This window comes from Gobio gobio (genome assembly GCF_949357685.1).
Source record: "Gobio gobio genome assembly, chromosome: 7".
Taxonomy (NCBI): domain Eukaryota; kingdom Metazoa; phylum Chordata; class Actinopteri; order Cypriniformes; family Gobionidae; genus Gobio; species Gobio gobio.
Window position 1 is genome coordinate 20503828 of NC_137103.1, and position 22852 is coordinate 20526679.

General features: G+C 35.5%; 1 protein-coding gene across 1 annotated transcript; it reads left to right on the forward strand.

Annotated features, from left to right (window-relative positions):
- Positions 1-476: 476 nt before the first annotated feature.
- On the forward strand, positions 477-22650 carry slc37a1 (solute carrier family 37 member 1). The gene is made up of 20 exons (XM_079822481.1): positions 477-560; positions 1044-1279; positions 3403-3484; positions 5290-5392; positions 5488-5566; positions 9233-9368; positions 9947-10023; positions 10152-10318; positions 10431-10483; positions 13431-13508; positions 13607-13735; positions 13816-13906; positions 15299-15361; positions 16336-16421; positions 16536-16584; positions 18340-18413; positions 18558-18636; positions 18753-18850; positions 20364-20428; positions 20553-22650. Exons 2-20 carry the CDS (start codon positions 1224-1226, stop codon positions 20566-20568), a joined length of 1581 nt encoding a protein of 526 aa, XP_079678607.1. The 5' UTR covers positions 477-560; positions 1044-1223; the 3' UTR covers positions 20569-22650.
- The last annotated feature ends 202 nt before the right edge of the window (positions 22651-22852 follow it).

The window sequence follows — 22852 nt, forward strand, 5'->3', positions numbered from 1 at the left end:
GAAGTCAGCAGCAAACACAACCCACAGAGCCTGTCAACGATTATATTATATTATATTATAAGCTATTATCTTACATCAGGGGTTTTCAACCTTTTACATCCCTGTGTGTCACACCCATCACAAAAGACAGCTGTCTTTTATAAACACTCAATTTATACACAAAAATATATATATATAATGTAACTGAAATTTGATGTGTGCTTGTTTTATTTGGTGTCTGTTTGTTTTTAGCATTTATGTGCAATAAATATATAGTTTTTTTAATGTATATTCAGTAGCATTGGCTTATTATATAATATGTAATGACTACTAATGAGCTCATGGACTTTTTGTTCAATGTATTTTTAATACATTAATTTAAATTTAATGTAAATGTTTGACTTGTACTGCATGGATAGAGTCTTTTATTGTGAAATATTTAGTTCTCCGAAGTCTGTCGTCGTTTCGTTTTTCACGCTGCTCTTGTTTGCGTCATCATCATCACACCGGACTCACTGAACGAGGAAGTGAACGAGACTCGGTCGCCAAAGACAACGCTGGACAGACAGTCGGTTGACGCGGTAAGACCTCCAGGGCTGTTTCTGTTTTAAATTAAATCTATTATATGTGCTTTTATATCTATGACAAATGGTCTCTCATCATGTTATCCATCACAACCGATTAATAAACGTGTCCTTTCAACGACCAATAGAGAGAATGTGAGAGATCTGTAATTATAATGATGTACTATATTCAGACTCCTATTTGAATGGTATTGAATGTTTATGACCTTGGTATAGTTCTAGTTTAGCTCTGTATGCTTTCGGTCTCTCGTAGACGCTGGTTCTGGTTGTACAGTAGCAACCACGTTATCAGTCGTCATTTAAGTTATGAGCTTTGACAGCTTCGACACTGCGAGCCATTCCTCAAGATGAAAGGGCTGAAAATATGCTGGGAATGAACATGTTATTGTTTAACGAAGTGATAGTTTGTTCACTTATCTTTCAGGAAAACGGCTCCTTTTCTTTCAGTCTTTCATGCTTTCTTCATTTGTTTATTTTTAGGATATAAAGCTACGGACGCGACTCTTCATAATGGGTTCTTGTGTCTTTCTGATCACATCACAAGGTCCCTTTGCTCAGAGATGGATCTTGTGACCATATATCTACAGGCATCCTGCCTAACATCTTTATGAGATTTCCTAAGCAGCTGTATTACACTCACACACACACATATACACAAGCATGGCACCAGTCCCACCGGGCATCCGCTTCCTGGCATCCTTCAATAGGGACCAGTGGTGAGTTTATCTCTTTTATCAATATTTGGGATTGATGCTCAGCAGGCCCAGTTTTTCCACAGTCTGTAATTTTAATTCTACACAGGTACCAGTCTTTGCTTGTTTGCTTATGAAAACTTTGCAATAGTCTTTTCTTTCTATTGTGACATTTATCCGAGTGACAAAAAATTATTACAAAGGGAGGCTTTTTGGATTTTTTAGCTGAAAGTGCTAACCCCTTCTGGGTTGAATGAAGAGATGGATCTTGCATGTTTTTTGTAAATGGTTTCCCTTTCTTTTTTCTTTCTTTTTTACATTTTTGCTCTTTTTTTCACTTGGCAAACGTTAAATTAAAAATATTTATTTTTGATAGACCCTTGCTTTGGTCTAATTGTATGTTTTTCAGTGTGTGGACAATTTTGTCTATTTAGTTGACAACTTTTTTGTTCTACGCACCTGAGAACGAATGGTTATTCTTTCTTTTTTGAGCGCATACAATATCCTTTTTGACATGTATCCGAGTGAAATGGCTTCTCAAACAAGCAAAAAATATTTGGCGGGACTTTTGTTCATCAGGAATTGATTGGATGGTTGTGGTTTGCTATTGGTCGAGCTCATGTGAGATACAGGTTGTCCCGCCCTCGCGCCAGTAAACACGTTATCACAGAAGAGATGTCGCTGTTATTTTGATTAAAGATGAAGACGCATGAATTCATTTGAATTGATTTCATGGTGTCTTTAAATATTTTGGCAAATTTGACTGTGATTACATCTGTGAATTAAAGTATTTAAGTTTAACAAGTTTTAGTATCCATTCTGCACAATTCCACCATTTTCCCCACATAAATGTGAGAAGAATATGCAGATTCTCTCTGGGTCTGCTAAGCAGACATTAATATAGCTGAAATGTGTTGGAGAATATGAATACGATAGAGTAGAGTAGAACTCTAATGTATCCTGTATTTAATTAAATATAAGCATCAATACTGTGTTCTGTACCAAACTAAGAAGTCAGTTTTTTCTGTCGATCATAGTAGTTGCATTACACGTAAGTACATACACGCCTCTCTTTATTTGATCATCTTACCCTTGTTCCATACCTGCGTCATCGACACCATTTCAGGATTGATTGTGAAAAAACCGGTTTAGTGAGTTATAAAGGGGACACACAGGCTAGACTAGGTGTGTTTACATTCCTGTACTGTTTGTGGGGAAAAAATGTAGGACATTCCCAAAACTCCCTGCGTTACACATCACATGATTATATTTATATAAATAGTGCTATTTCTTCTTATTTTTGTTTTATCATGGTGGTTATCAGCTAAAAAAGCTGATTTTGTTCGGTAGATTGGTGTATTAAAGGCACAATATGTAAGGTTTTTGGAGTCAAATATGGTAAATGGTATATTTATGTAAGAGTATTAGTAGACTGTCTGCTTAATGTCTGCTAACACTTTGTGATGCTCCCCAACTGACATTTTACTGACTGTAAGTAACTTTGCTACATGTCAACTTATTTGCCTAACAGTCTACTTGACATATAGTTGCAAATTAATGAGTTAGTTGACATGAATTAATGAATATCTGAAGCGGACTATCGAAATGGCGTACCCGAAGAATCTCTTTTCCATACAGCAATAGTAACCACATCTGTCAAGCTCCAGAAATGACCAAAAAGGAAAATAAAAGTACTATCAAGTCTTCTGAATCATACAATAGTTTTGGGTGATGAACTAATCAAAAAACAGGAAAAAAAGACTTGCTGTAAGTGTCTAAACCTGATCTAAGAAAGACTGTAAAATAGTAATGGAGTTCCAACTGCTAAAAGACTTGGTTGCTTTGCTTTGCCCTTCTTATTTTGACATTACGCAATAGTTTAAAGACAGTCTCCCTTTAACTTCTGATTTGTTTGCTAGTTTAACAGTTGTTTGCGTAACTGAACAGTGGGTGGGAATGTCATTAGCCACTCAAACAATTTAATGCCAGCTGCATGTTCAGTATTTGTATGTGTGCTTGTTCTGGGATGCAGTCAATCTCAAATCATCTGAGCTGTTACAGAGCACAAAAGAGGAAATTTCACTGTAAAAGTAAAATGTCCCCATTTCCTTGTCCTTATTGACCTTTGCTGTGTTTTCTTTATGCAGGTACAAGGCCTTCACGTTTGCTCTCACTTTCCTGCTCTACACAAGCTTCCATCTATCCAGGAAGCCCATCAGCATTGTCAAGGTAGCACGACCCCTGTCACATTGAACAAACCCTTTAAAAGAACACATGCTGGAGGAAACATGCACATTCACTGACACATCTGCATGTAGAATCATTTATAGGGTGTGAATTGAAACCAAAGTGTTGTGAGCTTGCAGTTTGAATTTGAATGTGAGGAGACAGAAAGATATATTCTTCTGCTAAATAATACAAAGGCAATGAATTGACACATTTTTAAATTGAAACAAATAAAAAGTAACTTATATATATATATATATATATATATATATATATATATATATATATATAAATAAAACACGCTGAGTATATGTGACCCTGGAAAACTAACCATAACTAACCATAACCCCACAAAACTAGTCATAAGGGTTAATTATTTTCTAAACTGAGATTTATACTGAATAAATAAGAATTCCATTGATGTATGGTTTGTTAGGATATTACAATATTTGGCCGAGATACAACTTTTTTTAAATCTGGAATCTGAAGGTGCAAAATATCTAAATATTGTGAAAATCGCCCTTAAAGTGGTCCAAATGAAGTCCTTTGCAGTGAATATTACTACTAATAATATATATTTGATATATTTATGGTAGGAAATTTACTAAATATCTTCATGGAACATGATCTTTACTTAATATCCTTATGATATTGGCATTAAAGAAAAATCTATAATTTTGACCCATGCAATGTATTGTTGGCTATTGCCACAAATATACCTGTGCGACTTATGACTGGTTTTGTGGTCCAGGGTCACATGTCTTAACTGGTTGATTGCTTGTATCATTGCAAAATGCAAACTATTATAGCTCAATCTAGATTGCTAAATGCGACAATAAGGCATGAAGCAGGGTTATTATTATACTAAAACTATTGAAATATTTTCTCTTGATTGAAATAAATCTGAAATGCAATAAAATATAAATATTAGTTAAACTTAAACTTAATGAAAATTAGAAATGTTGAAACTTGATCTTGGCAATAAACTGAAATAAGTTTAAGTTCAAACATTAAAATTATTAACTGGAAATAAATTCAAATTAAAAATAAAATGTATAATAAAAAAATAAACAAAATAATAATAATAAAAAGACAAAAGCACAACAAAATTTACATGAAAATAAAAATACTAAAAATAAAAGCTTATTCAAAATATTACTAAAACTAAAGTAAATACTAAAATAACTGACAAGAAGATAACAAGATATGATAAACAATAAAATCATGATTTTCTGTTAAGCTACTTTGAAACAATGCGTATTGTGAAAAGCGCTACACGAATAAAAATGCCAACTTAATAGATTTCTTTTATTTTAAGCAGCGTATTTTTATATTTGTCAGAAATAATGTTTTTTTTTCTTTACACACATTTTTGTGTTATTTTTGTTGTTAACGAAGGTTAAAGATTACATGGTACTTAAAAAAAAAATACATAAAAAATTAACAAACTATTGTATATAGATAGAACAGAACTTGAATAAGAACCAGAATTCAGTTTTTTTTTCCCGATTACCATCTTTTGTCATCTCTAAATAGGATAACATTTAGACAACTTTAGATTGCTCAGAGATGGCATGATCACAATTTGTACAAGCTGTTATCGGCAGTCCTTGTGCTTACTGGAACTCTAAGGGCTTTGCCATTTCTGTCACATATTAACTCATTTATCTGAGTGTAATCCATAAATGTATGGCACGCTGCCATCTAACCGTGTTGAACTTCCTGTAGTCAGCCTTAATATGCTGTCATGTCAATTGCATGCACTGTTAGAGATGAGTTCATGTTGTGTTGTGTATGTGTCTGTATAGAGTGAGCTGCATAAGAACTGCTCTCAGATCATGGAAGTCCAGACAGAGAGCATGCAGCAGCCTAGACTTCACCCAGGACTAGACTGCAGCTGGAAACCATTCGGTAACATTATATTAGATTATATACAAGCTATATCTGTTTCTATCATTTTCAGTCAGTGCATTAAATGTCCGGCATCTGTGTTTCTATTCTTATAGACAGAAACAACTATAAGCAGTTGCTTGGAGCAATGGATTATTCTTTCCTGTTTGCTTATGCCATAGGCATGTATCTCAGGTAAGAACATATATAAAACACTTGAATATTTATGTGTTTGCTTTAAAATGGCTTAAGGGTATATTTTTCCCCCTTCAGAAATGTGGAAATCTAGTTTTAGAAATCTAAAGTAGAAATCCAGATTCTGTCAAGTCACCTTTTTTTCCATTGCGCTGTACACAATAGAGTTTGTTTAAAACCAGCTTTGCATTGGTAAACAGGTAAATAATGATCAAGTGATGCAAACAAAATTCTGCTGTAAATCAGCTCTAAAAAGACAGTAGTAAACAATTGTTCAGTTGAAATCAGTTCAATGTTGATTCAGTTTAGTTCAGCAACTGTGTAAAGTTCATAAGTTATGGAATAAGTTTCTGGAGAAAACAGTGATGTCATCGTCCAGCTCAGCTCAGTTCTCATCCAATAGTGTTAGTACAGTAAAATCGGTAATATTGTTGAATAACAAGTGTGCCCAACTAAGCAAGCCAAAAGGCGACAGTGGCATTATATGGCATTAAACCCATAAATGGGTTTGGAATTCATGTTGTTCAACTTTTGTTTATCTTCGGATAATAAATAAAGGTATTTTTAATGAAACCTGAAAGATTTCTGTATCCATTGAATGTCCATTCCTACAAAACTTTAAGAAGTTCATAAAGACATTGCAAAAGTAATGCATATGGATTTAATTTATTTTATAAATTAAATTGTATTAATTTAATTTACATTAAATCTGATTTAAATTTGGCATATATACATTGATCAGCGCACATACATAGAGCACATCAAATATGGTAAATGGTCAAGCATGCATGCAAAAATTCTGTTTTTGAAGTGTAAAAGTTTTGTTGGAATGCACTTTCAATGGAGGAATAGAAATCTCTCAGGTTTCATTAATAAGATATTTGTGTTTCCAAGATGAACGAAAGCCTAATGGGGTTTGAAAAAGCATGAGAGAGAGGAAGCATTGACAGAATTTTCTTTTTTGGATGAACTGTACCTTTAAATATAATCTCAATTTAAGGAATAATTATATTTGAATTGTAAGTAAATTTAAAGGTGCAGTAAGCGATTTTTGAAAAGCACTGTTGATCAACCCAAACAAACAGACCCTCAACTTTATTGCTCCGCCCCCAAAATGCACAAACATGAGAGTGGATGTCTCTTTATTATAGCTGAAGTGAAGCAAAATAATGCTTCACGAAAAATAAAGCGGAGATTACAAACGAACAACAAAAAAGGAACATACAGTACACGAGTATATACAGAAGGGGTGGATTCTGAAATCCACTGCCACTTCAATCTAGCCTGACAAGGCAGACCCACATCAAGATGTTGGGTCTGGGAACTCACCATTGGCAGGGCTCAATCCAAGGGGCGGGATAAACAATTGTCTTTCAAATTCCCTCTGCACGCAATAGGATAGCGCTACAACCAACCAGAGCAACGAAGAAGGTGAAGCGGAGCTAGTTGATAGATCAAACTTTCGCCGTATCCGGTTGGCAAAACTCCAAACACATTCCTTTCTTAAGAATGACTTCAGTGCCGTTCTTTGTTCTTTTCTCAAAGAAAAGCTTAACTCCAAGTCTTCCAGAGTCACGGCCAAAGCCGATTCGAAAGTCTTTGTTTACAAGTAGCACTCGGAACTCTGCCGCCATTATGTTAAGCCCGCCCACCGACTCTATACACGATGTGATTGGCCTGACCAGAGTTTGTTTTTTCCAGCTCGCATGCCGACGGAGAGTTACTAGACGACCCTGGCTGCAAATTAGATTTGCTGCCGCTAGGGTGCGTCTAGATTTCTAGGCTAACTTCAATATACATGTATCGTAATGAGTGATTTATAATCAAGGTCTTAATCAATATTTTTCCTCCTACATATTAAAATGATTTGAATGATTTCTTCTAGTTTATGATATCAATTAATCAATAGAACTACTGTTTGATTGTTTATTATTCTTTTCATATGTTCTCTAAAGTCTGTATTTGGTATCTGAGGAGTGACTGAGGGTCTAGCAGCTGCAAGGAGTGCTGTAACAGTGCTTACTCATTCAGCCCGGCTTCCAGAAATGAAATATGGATTTGTCTTGCATTTATATTATTCTTCAACTTTAACACTAGATGAATATTGTCCGTACCTCTTACTGAGAGAAAGAACATGCTATCAGTATGTTTTGGGAAAGTTTCTGGTCAGAAATAGAGCTCGACCAACTCCAACCTTGAAGAAGCTGTGTATCTGTATATGTGCGCTAGTATCTTTGTTTTACGGATCAGTATTGGTATATAACTGGTATTCTGCTTGAGACCTGCCGGCGCCTATTCACGACCTGGAAGGTCACAACGGGCCTAATTCCGTGGTTCCAGCGTCAGCAGTTTGGTGATGGAGATATGCTTCTGCCTATCAGCCGATGTGTGGAGATTTACTATCTGACTATCTATTTTCTCTTAGCCAATCAGAATCATTCAACCCGCAGTAATGACGTTGCGAGACCTTGAAAAGAGGATAATTGTGTTAAGAAATTGTATGTTTATAGAGCGCTGTCTACAAACTCCTTTTGAGTCCTGAAGCTGGCTTCTGCTGATGAAACTCCAAACTGTTCTTCAGTAAAAAAAATCTTTATTTAATCGCTGCGTAAAAATAATTAAAGACAAATTTGACTGAAGAATAGTTAAATACAAACTAGAGAACAAATGAAAAGAGCAATAAACAATCAAACAGTAGTTCTATTGATTAATTGATATCATAAACTAGAAGAAATCCTTCAAATCATTTTAATATGTTGGAGGATAAATATATTGATTAAGACCTTCATTATAAATCACTCAATATGAGATATATATGTATGTATGTATATATATTGAAGCGGCAGTAGATTTCAGAATCCACCCCCTTCAATACAAGCAAGAGTCGGTTGTTATTCGCCAGCAGCTCCAGACAAACAAACAAAACACTGAAAACTGTCCTGTTACTAAAGCTAACATTACAACAACAGCATATCTTGGTTCTGTGAAACACAACAAAAGCAATGTTACTTGCGTATTGAGCAGAAACAACACAACCTCAGCATCCATGCTTGGGTCTCTCCAGCACTAGAGGGCTATTCTAATATTTACACGGGTCCTAAAGCTCTTACATGATAATAGCCCTTCTAAGATATTTCCAGTGATATTCCTCTGACCTTTTGACTTTTGTAATGTCTCTCAGCCATCTCTCTTTCTAAGGTCTTTCTTCAAATCCCCTCTCTCTTCCCCATCATGAGTGCTCGGTCCGATCCACTTTTAACAATATTTCTCAGAAATCGCTTATTGCACCTTTTAAGGAAGAATTGTATTTGATAATTTCATTTATATGCACCAATATAATGAAATAGTAATACAGCAATATTTATCAGTGTGTATGTTTACTAAAATATTTGAATACTTAATGCATTATTAAACCAACGTTTTGAATGGATTTATTGAAGCAGTTTGGACTGACACTCCATATTGAACTTTAACACTGTTTTTACGACTCAAGTTTAAATTAAAAAATGCTATTATTTAAAACACCTGACCAAACGCTCTGAACTATTTCAGTGACATTGGTCTTTGGTCTTATCTTGAGCAGTTGAAGTCATCTGACAACATTGATATGTTTATTGTTTGCTCCTAACATTCTGTCTGCATTGACACTTAATACAATCTTTTCAGTGGAATCATTGGAGAGCGTTTGCCCATTCGCCTGTACCTGACTGTGGGCATGTTGACCAGTGGTCTTTTCACCTGTCTGTTTGGACTGGGATACATCTACGACATCCATAGCCTTGGCTTCTATATATTTGTTCAGGTTGGTGTCATACTTGAGAAGTCTCTTATGATCACTGAGGATGCATTTATTTGATCAAAAATAAAGTAAAAACAGCTATATTGTAAAAATGTATTACAATGTAAAAAAAATTACTGTTTCATATTTTAATATATTTAAAAATATAATTTATTCCAGTGATGGGAAAGCTGAATTTTCAGCATCATTATTCCAGTCTTCAATGTCACATGATCCTTCAGATGCTGATTTGCGGCTGAAGAAACATTTCTGATTATTATTAATGTTGAAAATAACTACTTAATATATTTGTATAACCCTGATCCATTTTTTCAGGATTCTTTTATTAATAGAAAATGTAAGCAGCATTTGTTTGAAATATTTTTTAACATTTATAAATGTTTTACTGTCTCTTTTGATCAAATTAATGCATCCTTCTTGAATAAAAGTATTAATTTTTTTTGGGGGAAAAAAACTAACACATCTGATATTGAATGGTAGTGTGTGTAAACGACAAACCCACAATTTCTATTGCTTTAATTATTTATCTACCATTTCGTTCAGTTTTCATTCAGCATTCTCTCCTATTTTTTTGTCTGTAGGTGGCCAATGGATTGGTTCAGACCACTGGTTGGCCAAGTGTCGTGGCTTGCATTGGTAACTGGTTTGGCAAGGGCAGGTAAGAGACATTATACTCAACAAATCTGTCTAAACATAAGCATGCTGTGTTTTCATACATCTCAATTGCAGATAAGGGAAGGCTTATCCGGATCTTATCTTATGTGTTTGGTTTTGTTGTGGTATCAGGAGAGGCCTCATCATGGGTCTGTGGAACTCGCACACATCGGTGGGCAACATTCTGGGTTCTTTGATTGCTGGGTATTATGTCTCCTCTAACTGGGGTCTGTCCTTCATCGTCCCTGGAGTTATCATCGCTGTCATGGGGGTCATCTGCTTCTTCTTTCTCATAGAGCGTAAGTGAATGTGACCTCTGGCTTATTTATGTGTGTCTGGGTGCAAATTTGTCATAAAGCACTATTTGAGATAGTTGATGGGTTTTTGATGCGAATGCTTCTGTATCTCCAGACCCTAATGATCTGAAGACCGCCAGTGCCCAGAGTTCAGCTCCAAGCAATCAGGTTAGTCCACCATTTATTTAGTTTAATTTCCGGTCATATTGCTCTTTGTGAATGTACTGTATATATAACTATTGTGAAGTTTGGGATCAGTGCGATTTAAATTATTAAATTTTTTTGGTGGAAATCCAATCCAATCCAAAATCCATGTTTCAAATCCGGTCTCGGGAATGACAAGTCTGCACTGTAATTTTGCAGACGAGGGAATCTGTTCTGGGGGGGGGGGGGGGGTTGGTCCTGTTTTATCTGTTGAGACTCATTCCCAAAAAATCAGTGGATGTGGTTTATATTAGGCTTGTATATATCAGATTCCATGTTTGGGGAAAAAATTACTTAATTTGGGTCAGATACAGAGTCAGAAGAAAGGCTAGCAGAGAATCAAACAGACAATGTCTGTGTCATCTTTACATAAGTTAATGTCTTTTCCCAGCAGTCTGAGGCAAAGTTGGTTAGATAACATGACGCAGATTCATGCTCAACAGCAGTCGCTATGACAACGGCCCTGTGATGCGTACACCTGCGAGTCTCAGTAGAGCGTGAGGTGCTCTTCGAGCACGGAGAGTTCACATTTCTGAAACGCTTCATCAGATTGATTCTGATTCAGGAGGAGTGGTTAATCAGGAGTAACAGAAACATTAGGGATGGAGGAAGGGGGTGACGGCAAGAGGAAATGTAGATTGACGCCTCTTTTCCTCATTTTGTCTGTGGAGGAGGAATTAATCAAATTCAAGAGCAACTTCAAACACTTCGAAGCTTGCAGCTGCATGATTCTTGATTCTGTGTCATTGTTTACCCTAATGCCTCTTGGTTTGTTTCTAAAGGATTCTTACATATTCATAGCGATTAATTAAAAACAATTTAGGAGGTATTACACCAGAGTCTAGCCCTCTAAAGAGTACAAAACAAGAGAAAACACGCTGTAAGAGGGAATTGGGCCAATGATACTAACGCAGATGCATTGATTGGAAATGTATGCAAATATTTATTCTTTTGATATGCAGTATGTTAGTAGTTGATAAATAGACATGGAAACCTTTTTTTTCTCCAACATAAAGGTTTTAGGTGAACTATTTGTGTAAAGAAAGTAAATGTGTTTTTTTCATTATGTAATTTGTCATAATTCCGTTTGATCAACTTTGTGATTTTGATTTTCTTCAGGGTGTGACAAATACATATTTAAAAGTAGAAATATTCATTTTCTTGTATATATTAGGAGCTTGTCTATAAATATGCCTAATCAAATGTATAAATATCTTTAGACTTAACTTTATATTCAGAATTTATTTTTTAGACCTAAAACTGCATAAATTCAGATTTACATCTATATATTCATGATTTACCTTTACATATTCAAAGTTGTATTTAATCTATATATTTAAATTTTAATTATTTTCAGATTTTATTATATTTATTCTAACTATAGTCTAACTTTTATATATTCTATACAGAATTCTAACTTTCTATTCATAATTGTTTTAATATTTCATGCAATTTTTTTCTGTACAAATATTTAACAATATTCAGTTTGGTCCTTCATAGTCTCATATGTATATGTATATGTATATGTATATGTATATGTATATGTATATGTATATGTATGTGTTTATGTGACCCTGGACCACAAAACAAGTCATAAGTCGCACGGGTATATTTGTGGCAATAGCCAACAATACATTGTATGGGTCAAAATGATCGATTTTTCTTTTATGCCAAAAATCATTAGGATATTAAGTAGAGATCATGTTCCATGAAGATATTTTATAAATTTCCTACCGTAAACATATCAAAAATGTATTATTATTAGTAATATGCCTTGCTAAGGACTTGATTTGGACAACTTTTTTCCTCAATATTCAGATTTTTTTGCACCCTCTGGATTTTCAAATAGTTGGATCTTGGCTAAATATTGTCCTATCATAACAAACCATACATCAATGGAAAGCTTGTGTAGAAATGGGTGAACCAATGATTCAATGGCCCATTGATAAAGAGAACTATTTGCTTAATTCCTGAATGATTCAGCCGTTTGAATGAATCAAATGAATGAATGACTTGGTCATTAAGACTTTACTTAGAGTATAATTTATATATATATATATATATATATATATATATATATATATATATATATATATATATATATATATATATATATATATATATATATATATATATATATATATATATATATATAATATATAATATATATATATAATTTTTTTCCAGAGATATATATATATACAGTATATAAATAATTTTTCCATATTAATAAAAAAATCTGTTATCATTTATTCTCCCTCATGTCATTTAAAACCTGTATGACTTCTTTCTTCTGTGGAACATAATCTGTATTTATCGATGTCTCTGTATTTTTTATATACATGTATAATGGACGTCCAAAGCAACCAAAACAGTTTGGTTACCAACAGTCTTCCAAATATCAAAATATTCTTCAAAATGAAATTTTTGGGAGAGCCTTTAATCCCCATTTAAAACCCATTAATCACATGGCATTATTTATGCAATTGCTATGTAAATGTATTCATGCCACCTCTGAGCTGAAATAAATGTAAATATATAGTAATATGTATGTTATGTATGTTATGTATGTTATGTATGTATGTATGTGTAAATCTAAATACCAATTCAGATGCAGCATCTGAAAGAAAATCATGGCTATAGCCTAAACGTTAGTGTAGTACATTGTATGTTGAATAAAAGAATATAATTTTTTATGCTTTTCTCATTTAACACAATCATGAATTTAAAAAGTATGCGTCACTTCAATTACCCATGTGACTTGTTATTATTGTGTTATTGATACAAATATTTTTTTATGATGAATATATCCAGAATACACCTAGTCTAGGTGTTGTTCCCTTTGTTGACTTTAGGTTTTGTTCTCTTTGTAAATGTGACCCTGAACTTGTAACTGTATTTTGTTTCTCAGAAGGTTCATAAAAGCTGGAATGGTGTTAATGGACATAAAGATCTTTACTTGCAGTACAAGCCAGGAGCTAAAGCACAGGTTAGTCCACATCATTGCCTCAATGTGTATTTTTCTGTGTCACACCTTTAGAAGTATTACTTTCATATATTTAATTGTCCGATCCTCCTGTTTGTTAGAGCTGGGACACAGAGCTTCTGCTGGGGCAGGAGAGCATTGGCGTGTGTGTTCCCGTGCAGCAGGTGGTGGTGGTGAAGAGTGAGGCAGAACCGTCACCCATCAGCTTCATGGGAGCTTTACGCATTCCGGTGAGTGCTGCTCATCCGTCTGTCCATCAGTCAGCGTGTGTTACAGCATCACTGAAGTTTCTCCTGCTGTGTGTTTGCAGGGAGTGGTGGAGTTCTCTCTTTGCCTGCTGTTTGCCAAGTTGGTCAGTTATACCTTCCTCTTCTGGCTGCCCCTCTACATCACTAAAGCAGGTAACTCACACTGACTTACACACTGTTCTGTTCTATTTATTTCTGTGCTTCCCTAGATCTAAACTAGTAAACTAGTTTTGTGTATATATTTGCACATTTTGAGATGGTGGTTAATAGACTGCTGCAGTGATGACGTATTTTTGTAGGCCAACCCATAAGTTAGCATCGCCCTCGACAAAAACCCAATAGGACTTTTCCATTGGCATTATTGCAGAAAATAAGCTTTGTGACCTACAAAAGTTTTGTTCATCATGATAATCTTTACAAATTAACACAACTTTTATGAATTTTGATGCCTAAATACAATCGGCAGAAGTAAAAAGCTGAACATCGGCTATAAACAAAGCACACCAAAGCTGACGACCACTCTTTCAGTCTTTATTGAAGCACATTTTCCCTGAAAGTTCAAGTTAAAATGGTTTGCAAGAGCGTGATTATAAACACACCGTGACTGTGAAGGTGGACTAGTGAGTAAATGAGTTTACCTGTTCGGTGTGATGATGTTTAATGTCCCGACAACCTCTGTAGTCATATTTAGACACTTTTTAGCAACCAACAAACAAGTAAAAGACATTGAGCCCTATTTTAACGATCTGAGCACATGGAGCTGGTGCACTTCATCCACTTTTGCTAGTTTAACAAGAGAAACAACGGTCGGCACATCAGGCGCATGGTCCAAAAGGGTTGTACCTAGTCTCTTAATGAGTCATGGGTGTGTTTTGGGCATTAAATCAATAAACCAAACGGAGTCTCATTCCCTTTAACAGCCAGTTGCGCTTGCACCATGGCAGATTCGCTATTTACATGGTGGACTTTGCGAGCGGAAAGACTCTCCAGAGAGGAATCCTTTTATTTTTAATATTTAGAATTGTTTGTGTGCTGCTGTGCATCCCTGTGTGTGTAATAAGCAGAGTGTGCACCTGCCTATAGGCACATATTACTTAACTCGCCCTTTAAATAACACAAAAAATACTGCGCTATTGACTTTAGACCAGGTTTTTGTTCGTCAATGGTGCAGTCAATTTCCGTTGCCTCAAAATAGTAACGCACCAACAATGCACCTGAACACACCTCGTTTTCAGACCAGCACGCCCATGGTCGAACTGATGTCCGCGAGTGCATTTCCTATTTAAACAACGTGGCACTGGACATGAAAATGATAACTGCGTCGGGCTGAAACATGCAAAAAACACTTGCATCGCACCTGCCGTCGCATTGCGCCGTATGATTGTGTTAACCGCAGAACTTATTTGAGGCATTTTACCAAAAAACATATTCAAATAACCCATTGACTTCCGGATGATGGAATGATAAGTGCTAAAATGCTAACTTGTTTCCATGTTTTGGCTTACTAAAATACATCACTACATACATGTACATCCTGTTTTTCAGCTCACCTAGATGCCAAGAAAGCCGGAGACCTTTCAACTCTATTTGATGTGGGTGGCATTGTTGGTATGTAGAGTTTTTGTCCTTTTTTGCATGTTTAGCAATTGGAGTGGGTATTAGTAGCTGATATACACACACCTGTGAGCACTCATCTGTTGCTTTCTTTATCAATTTAACAAATAGTGATGTGTCTAACAACACCCTTAACAGACCTAACAAGATTTTCCTCATCTTGACTTGTTTGGGACACGTCCCGCTTTTATATTTTAATATAATTTCTTCATCACTCAAATATTTTAATTAACAGTCCTGCCCACTGCTAACTATACTTTTACCATTATCAACACTAACATTCAAAGGTTTGGGGTCAGTAAGAATTTTTTTAAACAATATTAATATCTTTATAAATTGATCAAAAGTCACAGTAAAGACATTTATAATGTTCCAAAAGATTTCTATTTCAAATAAATGCTGTTCTTTTGAACTTTCTATTCATCAAACAATCCTGAACTCCTGTTTTCAACAGTGATGATAATAATAATAAATGTTTCTTGAGCAACAAATTATCATATTAGAATGATTTCTGAAGGATCATGTGACACTGAAGACTGTAGTAATGATGCTGAAAATTCAGCTTTGCATCACTGGAATAAATAACATTTAAAAAATGTACTCCGATGGAAAAAAGTTGTTTTAAATTGTAACAATATTTCACAATATTCCTGTTTACTGTATTTTTTATCAAATAATCAAAGCCTTGGTGAGCATAAGTCTTCTTTCAAAAACATTCAGAAGCGACCCCAAACTTTTGCAATTGGCTATTCTCACAGAGGGTATGGGAATGGGAAATCTTTTTTTGAAAAAAAGTTGAATGGCGCATTTTTTTACGTCATGTTAAACGCTTGCATAACAGTCAAACGTGTTACTCTACCTCATGTTTACTCAGCAATACTATGAAAGTGCAGTGCAGCAGAATGCAAAAACACATTCTGTATGAACAGCCACTAAGTGTTTATGTGTTTGTGTTTGTGTGTGTGTAGGAGGGATCCTGGCTGGAGTGATCTCTGATAAGATGGGAAAGCGAGCCACCACTTGTGCTGTGATGCTTCTCCTGGCAGCGCCCACAGTATGTCATTCAGTTGATCAAATACAGGGGAGCCTGTGCATTTAAAGGCTCTTTGTTGCATCACATTTCTCTCCCCATTGACAGTGGTTTGTGTTTGTTTTGTTTTTTTTATAGCTCTACGGCTTCTCTATGATCAGTCAGTTTGGCTTGGGTCCCACTATTGGTAAGACATCAAATCCTTCAGAGTTCTATAAGAGTGTTTGACCCCTGCTGCTTTGATTCAAATGAGAGAATTAATGAGATTAACAGATGATAGCTGATGCCAGCTTTTCTATGTGTTATTATATTATATGAAGTAGTCAATATAAAACATTTTGATAAATTTGTATCTACAAAAGTTTGGGGTCAGTATTATTTTTTTATGTTTTTGAAAGAAGTCTCTTATGCTCACCAAAGCTATCAAAAATACAATACAAACTGTAATATTCTGATATATTATTATGCTGGATTGACAATGCCAACATACTGATCTACAATTTAAGAGGATGCTGCTGCTTCTTCTGAGACTAAATTGTAAACTGTATCTCCTCCTAGAGCTTTAAAACTACAACCACCAAATTCGGGTCAGACCTTCAGACTGTTCTGATTTAGTTTGCTAACTGATCCAACTTTGAGAATTCCCTTATTGAACCGCTGGACATTCCCAAATTCTCACAGACTCAGAACTTTCATACAATCACTCTTTGTATTTGTATTTAAGCTTGTAAGCTGTCTATCCTAGGACATGCTCAAACATGCTAGCCATGTGCTTAAAAAAATTATAGGATCATGCTAGCAATGTGTTGAAATATGATAGGATCATGCTAGCAATATGTTAAAACATGTTTGGAACATGCTAAAACATGCTATGATCATGCTAAAAAACTATTAAATAATGTTAAACATGTTAACTGCGTACTAAATCATGCCAGCAACAAAATGAGAAATGCTAACAATGTACTAAAATGTTAAGAACATGATTAAACTGGCTAGCAACATAAAGCATGCTAGGATCAAGCTAGAAATGTGTTAAAACATGCTAGCAATATGTTAAACATGCTTGGAACATGCTAAAACATGCTTGGATCATCCTGAAAAAATGTAAATTATGTTAAACATGTTAACTGCATGCTAAATCATTCCAGCAACAAAATATGAAATGCTAGCAATGTACTAAAATGTTAAGCACATGCTAGCAACATGATAAAAACATAGGAGCTTAAAGTAACTTTTCCATTTGAATATATTTTAAAATGTGATGGCAAAGCTGATTTTCAGCAGTCTTCAGTGTCACATGATCCTTCAATTTTAATTGATAAATGAAGTGGATTCGTCAGCAGTAAAGGGATAGTTCACCCAAAAATGAAAATGATGCTATAATTTACTCACCCTCAAGCCATCCTATGTGTGTACTTTCTTCTTTCGGTCAAAAATAATCTGAGTTATATTAAAAAAATATCCTGGCTCTTCCAAGCTTTATAATGGCAGTGAATTGTCAGGCTCTATCCACTGCCATTATAAAACTTGGAAGAGCCAGGATATTTTTTAATATAACTCAGATTATGTTTGACTGAAAGAAGAAAGTCATTTACACCTAGGATGGCTTGAGTAAAATATGGGATAATTTTCATTTTTGGGAGAACTAACCCTTTAAATTCTCTTTCTAACTAGCAGCTTGTTTCGTGACATTGAGCAGAAGGGTTATGTATTGAAGCCTTAAAACTGTCAGCCCTGTTACTTTTCTGAAAGCAGTTATATTCCAACATATATTAAAATAGATACAATACAATGCCATTTAAATGAATCTTTTCAAAATGAAAAAGCGATTTGTTCTGTAGAATGACCTATTCTATTACCTCTTCAGTACATTCTGTACACATTTTCTGGTGTTATTGCATGGTTTAGTGTTCTGATGTTTGTATGTTATTTGATATGGCAGGTATGCTGCTGGTGTGCGGTGGTTTAGTCAACGGCCCGTATTCTCTCATCACAACAGCTGTCTCTGCTGACTTGGTGAGTGTGTGTGTGTGTGTGTGTGTGTGTGTGTGTGTGTGTGTGTGTACATAGGAAATGGCTTTTATCATTTGCATAGTCTTGTGCTTATTCATGTGTCAGATGCTGTTTTTGTCTGATGGATTATTTGATTTAATTCCATAGGGCACACACAAGAGTCTAAAAGGCAATGCCAGGGCTCTCTCTACAGTTACAGCTATTATAGACGGCACTGGATCTGTTGGTAAGAGCCTTATAACCATCATATCTCCAGGCCCTCAGTTCATATTCATGTTTTATTGTGAAGCTGTCTCGTGTAGAGCAGAGAGAGGTCACTCTTGCGCCTTTTATCTTCTGCAGGTGCTGCTGTGGGCCCTTTGCTGGCAGGGCTCTTGTCAGTGCAAGGGTGGGATAAGGTCTTTTACATGCTCATGACCGCAGACTTTTTAGCACTTTTGGTGAGTCTAAATAAAAGATAACTACATTTGCCAGATTTTATTTTTAGAGCAAAAGTTTTGATGAACTTATATGAAACATGTCTATCAAGCTCCTTAAAAGTAGTTTATATGCCCCATGTACATTTCAAGTCTTCTGGTGCCAAGCAATGTGAGGAACAGGACAAAATTTAAGTCGTTTTTCCCAGGTTTTCTCAGTTCTGCTCCCAAATCTTTTTCTCCATCCTGCAAATTCAAATTATTTGTGTTTTGGTCGGTTTGTTATATTTATTCAGAAGACTTCTAGACCAGTGGCTCTCAACCAGGGGAGCCGAGACCCACTAGGGTTTTTTTTTTTTTTAAGTCCAAGGCACTTTTTGTCCAAGACAATATTCAAAGGCCCTCCTATCTAAGCTGATTTGTAACTCTGGTACTTCTAATGTCAACTTAAACATATGATGTCAGTTTAATTTTGTGCACCTTTATCTTTTTATTTTAAGCATTTTAATTAATAATTGTATTATTTACTGGAAGTTTGCTGAGGCCCCCTAGCAGTGCACAGTTTTTCAAACCCTGGGAAAAATAAGTCGGTGGATAATTTACAAAAAGTTTGTATATATATACTGTATGTATATAACAAAGTTCAAAACTCAGGGGAGGAGGAGGCAGGAACCGGCAAGCGTAATTTTAATAACAAAATAAACCACAACAAAGCGAAAGTAAGTGGCAGCCTCTGTGAGCCTCGAGAATGGTGTGTGGTCCAGGTGACGGTTCTCGGTCCCGCCTTGCTTTACGCCACTGCATATATTCACTTTATGAGCATAAGCATGAAAATTAAATGGCCAACTTAAACGGTCATAAATCTTGAATGCTTTGAAACATAGATTCAGAGTTCAGTCTCTTTTTAAAGAAGACACTTGGCAGATTATTGCTAACGTGAAAACAAGTTTTAAAAAATTCACTTAAAAAAGGTTTTGAAATGTTGCTTTTATTGTTATGAAAAATTTACAAAAATACTATTTTTATAGGAAATGTATTTATTTTCCAAAACGTTAACTCTGAAACAAGAAAATCAAAGCCATAAATTGAAACTAGCCATAAATCTAAAGCTGTGTTCCAAATTTGAGGGTTATATATGGAAAAAATTAGCTTTCAGTAAAATTTTGTTTGGGCACAGTACCAAAAGGTTCCACTAGATGAAATTTGTTTTCCATTTCTTACGCTGAACAAACTCTGGCTATTAAATAGAATCTTAAACGCCTTTGATTGGCCAACGCATTCACACGCTCAACAAACTTGTCAGTAATTGGCTACAATTCTCTACACTGCAAAAACATGTTGTAAATCGAAACCTTTGACACTCTTCACAGAGCGCTTGTATAAATACAGAAGCGTTTGAAAGCTGCACCTGATTGACCTGGTACTTGATACTATCAATACTGTAGAAAGACTGATACCGTTATGTTTTAAAATTTTCATATCAACTTGGTAGAGAAGTAGTACTTTTGTCAACCCTAATTGTTTGTGTGTTCTTCAGCTTTTGCTGAGACTTGTGATGAAGGAGCTTCGCTCTAATAGGAACCGGCCAGGAGCCGCTGTCGAGTGAGTGCTGTTTTGTGCTTGTTCTTTACAATTACAGTTGCAAATCAATGACCAGTCAGAGGACTTCCTATATTTGATCATTTCAGCTTTGATAATACAAGTCTTTTTTTCCCCTGTGTTTTAGAATGAAGGAACATTGAGTACTTTGCACTAACTGAGCGAGAGGAACCGTGAAGGGCGGCACTGGATACACATGTTCATCTCTCACCAGTTGTTATCTAACCACTTCCTACCCTGGACCAAAACTTGACTGAAACCTGTGCTCAGTCCTCTGTTTTAGAAAATGGACTAGAAAAAGAGACATTTTATAAAGCAACTTTGAAGAAAAATCTTCTTATAGAATATTTTTCCCTCGAGATCATCGTGGACATACAGCCTTGAACCTGCAGCTTGCATTTGTCTCCAAACAAATGAACATGACTCAATGTGAGACCAAGCCTAAAAATCCCTCCAGTTAAATAATGCACAATTGCACAACCAAAAGTAGCCTCCTTTTGTTGCTAACAAGGGGATTTTTCAAATGAATGCAGTATAATTTCTTCTTCTAGACCCCCGCCGGGCACACAGCGCCTTCATTGAACACGCAGAACAAATGTCCCTGTAAACAGCTCATAAATCCATTCTTGCATGAATTGTCACATTGAATTGAACACGGCAATTTATGTAAGAATTGTTTAAGAAATATTTACACTGAAATTTGTTCTACATGTGTTTCATAAACTAGGCCCATAGAGCGTATAGCTCATTATCAGTTTATGTATGTGTATATAATATGTGCTAAATCTATAATATATTATTGTTCTCATCTGCCTTTCTATGAACCAAAGCTTATCTTGTTAGTCGATGACCTTTTTTTTAAATATATATATTTGGACTGTTTCTACAGAACCCCTAAAATGTGGTGGAAGAAATATATTTCGATGCGTATGTGTCCTCTCACAAAAGTTTTGCATTCACTCGAGAAACTTTGCATTCGCTCACGAAAGTTTAACCTTCCTCTCGCAAACCATTGCGTTCCCTCGCGAAGAACTAAAACATTTTGCGAGAGAGCGCAAAGTTTCTCAGGAGAACGCAAAAGTATTGACATAAAATTGTCATATCGCCATGTCCCTTAAGAGGTTCTGTAGCTTTCTGTGTCTTACTGTGGTGACGTTAAAGGTTTTTATCCTGTGTTTGTATATAGGGGATCCACTAGGCGATACAGCCATATGACAAATTATTTTCTTTTATTTATTTCATATTTATTTCTTTTTCGGTGTTAGAGAGGGGTGTCCAATCCTTTGGGTGTCCAGTCCAATCCTTTGAACTTTATCCAATCAAAGTTCAGCTCTAACCCCAATTAAACACCTGAACCAGCTAATCAAGGTCTTACTAGGCATTCTAGAAACTTCCAGGCGGGGTGTGTTGAGAAAAATTGGAGCTAAACTCTGCAGGACAGTGGCCTTCCAGGACCGAGTTTGGACACCCCACTGTTAGAGACTTTCACTGCTGGCCTGTGACTTAATGAATAATCATGATGTTTGTTTTAAGTCATTATGAAAGATGTTTAGGAACTAGTTTTTATCTGACCACTGGTTACTATACATTCATATACAAACAAAATTCAAGCTGTTCTATATTAATATTACAAGATATACAACATTTTGATATGTTTTCTCAGTAGGATAAAGTGTTAGATTTTTAAAAGCACTTCTGCTGCCAGGTTCAAAATGTTCACATCAAGCTCAGACTGTAAAATATAAATCAGTGTGAGCGAACCAAAAGTCTCCTTGACTGTAATTGTATGTGCGCATTTAGGACCCGCACCTGGCTCTGCAGCTATAAATATTTAAAGTGTCTATTTGAATGTTCAGGTTACTGTGGGATTGTGTCGTTCTGCAGTGCTAGAGGCACATGTAGATGTTTTCTATAAAGCTGTGGACCTCTTACATAATCATACATTTAGCACCGTGTGCATTTGTCCTTTATAGGACGACATACTCTTGGTGATTTGAATGTATCTGTATAATTTATGGGTAGTACCTTGGTGTAATGAGAAAATACATTGTGCCTTTTTTTCTATTTGCTTTTTTGTAAAGGGATATGTCTTTGGCGTGTTCATTTCTAAATTATTGTCAGCTACTTTACAGGATCCTGTGGAACAATAGAAGTTTGGGAATTATCTGTACAATGTTGCTGTGTGTACAAATAGGACCTTTTGAATAAAGCAGACACAAGACAATACATCTTTCTTCCTTTGTGACAGTGCAAAAAAAAATACACACACTATATTCTTGAATTCAGGTTTTTAAATCAGACCCATCAAGCACCTAGCCATGCAGTCTGCGGCTGTGTCCGAAATCGCCCCCATATCCTTAAATAGGGCATTATTTGAACGGACAGCCATTTGTAGTGATGTCCAAAACCATAGTGCATTTCAAATTC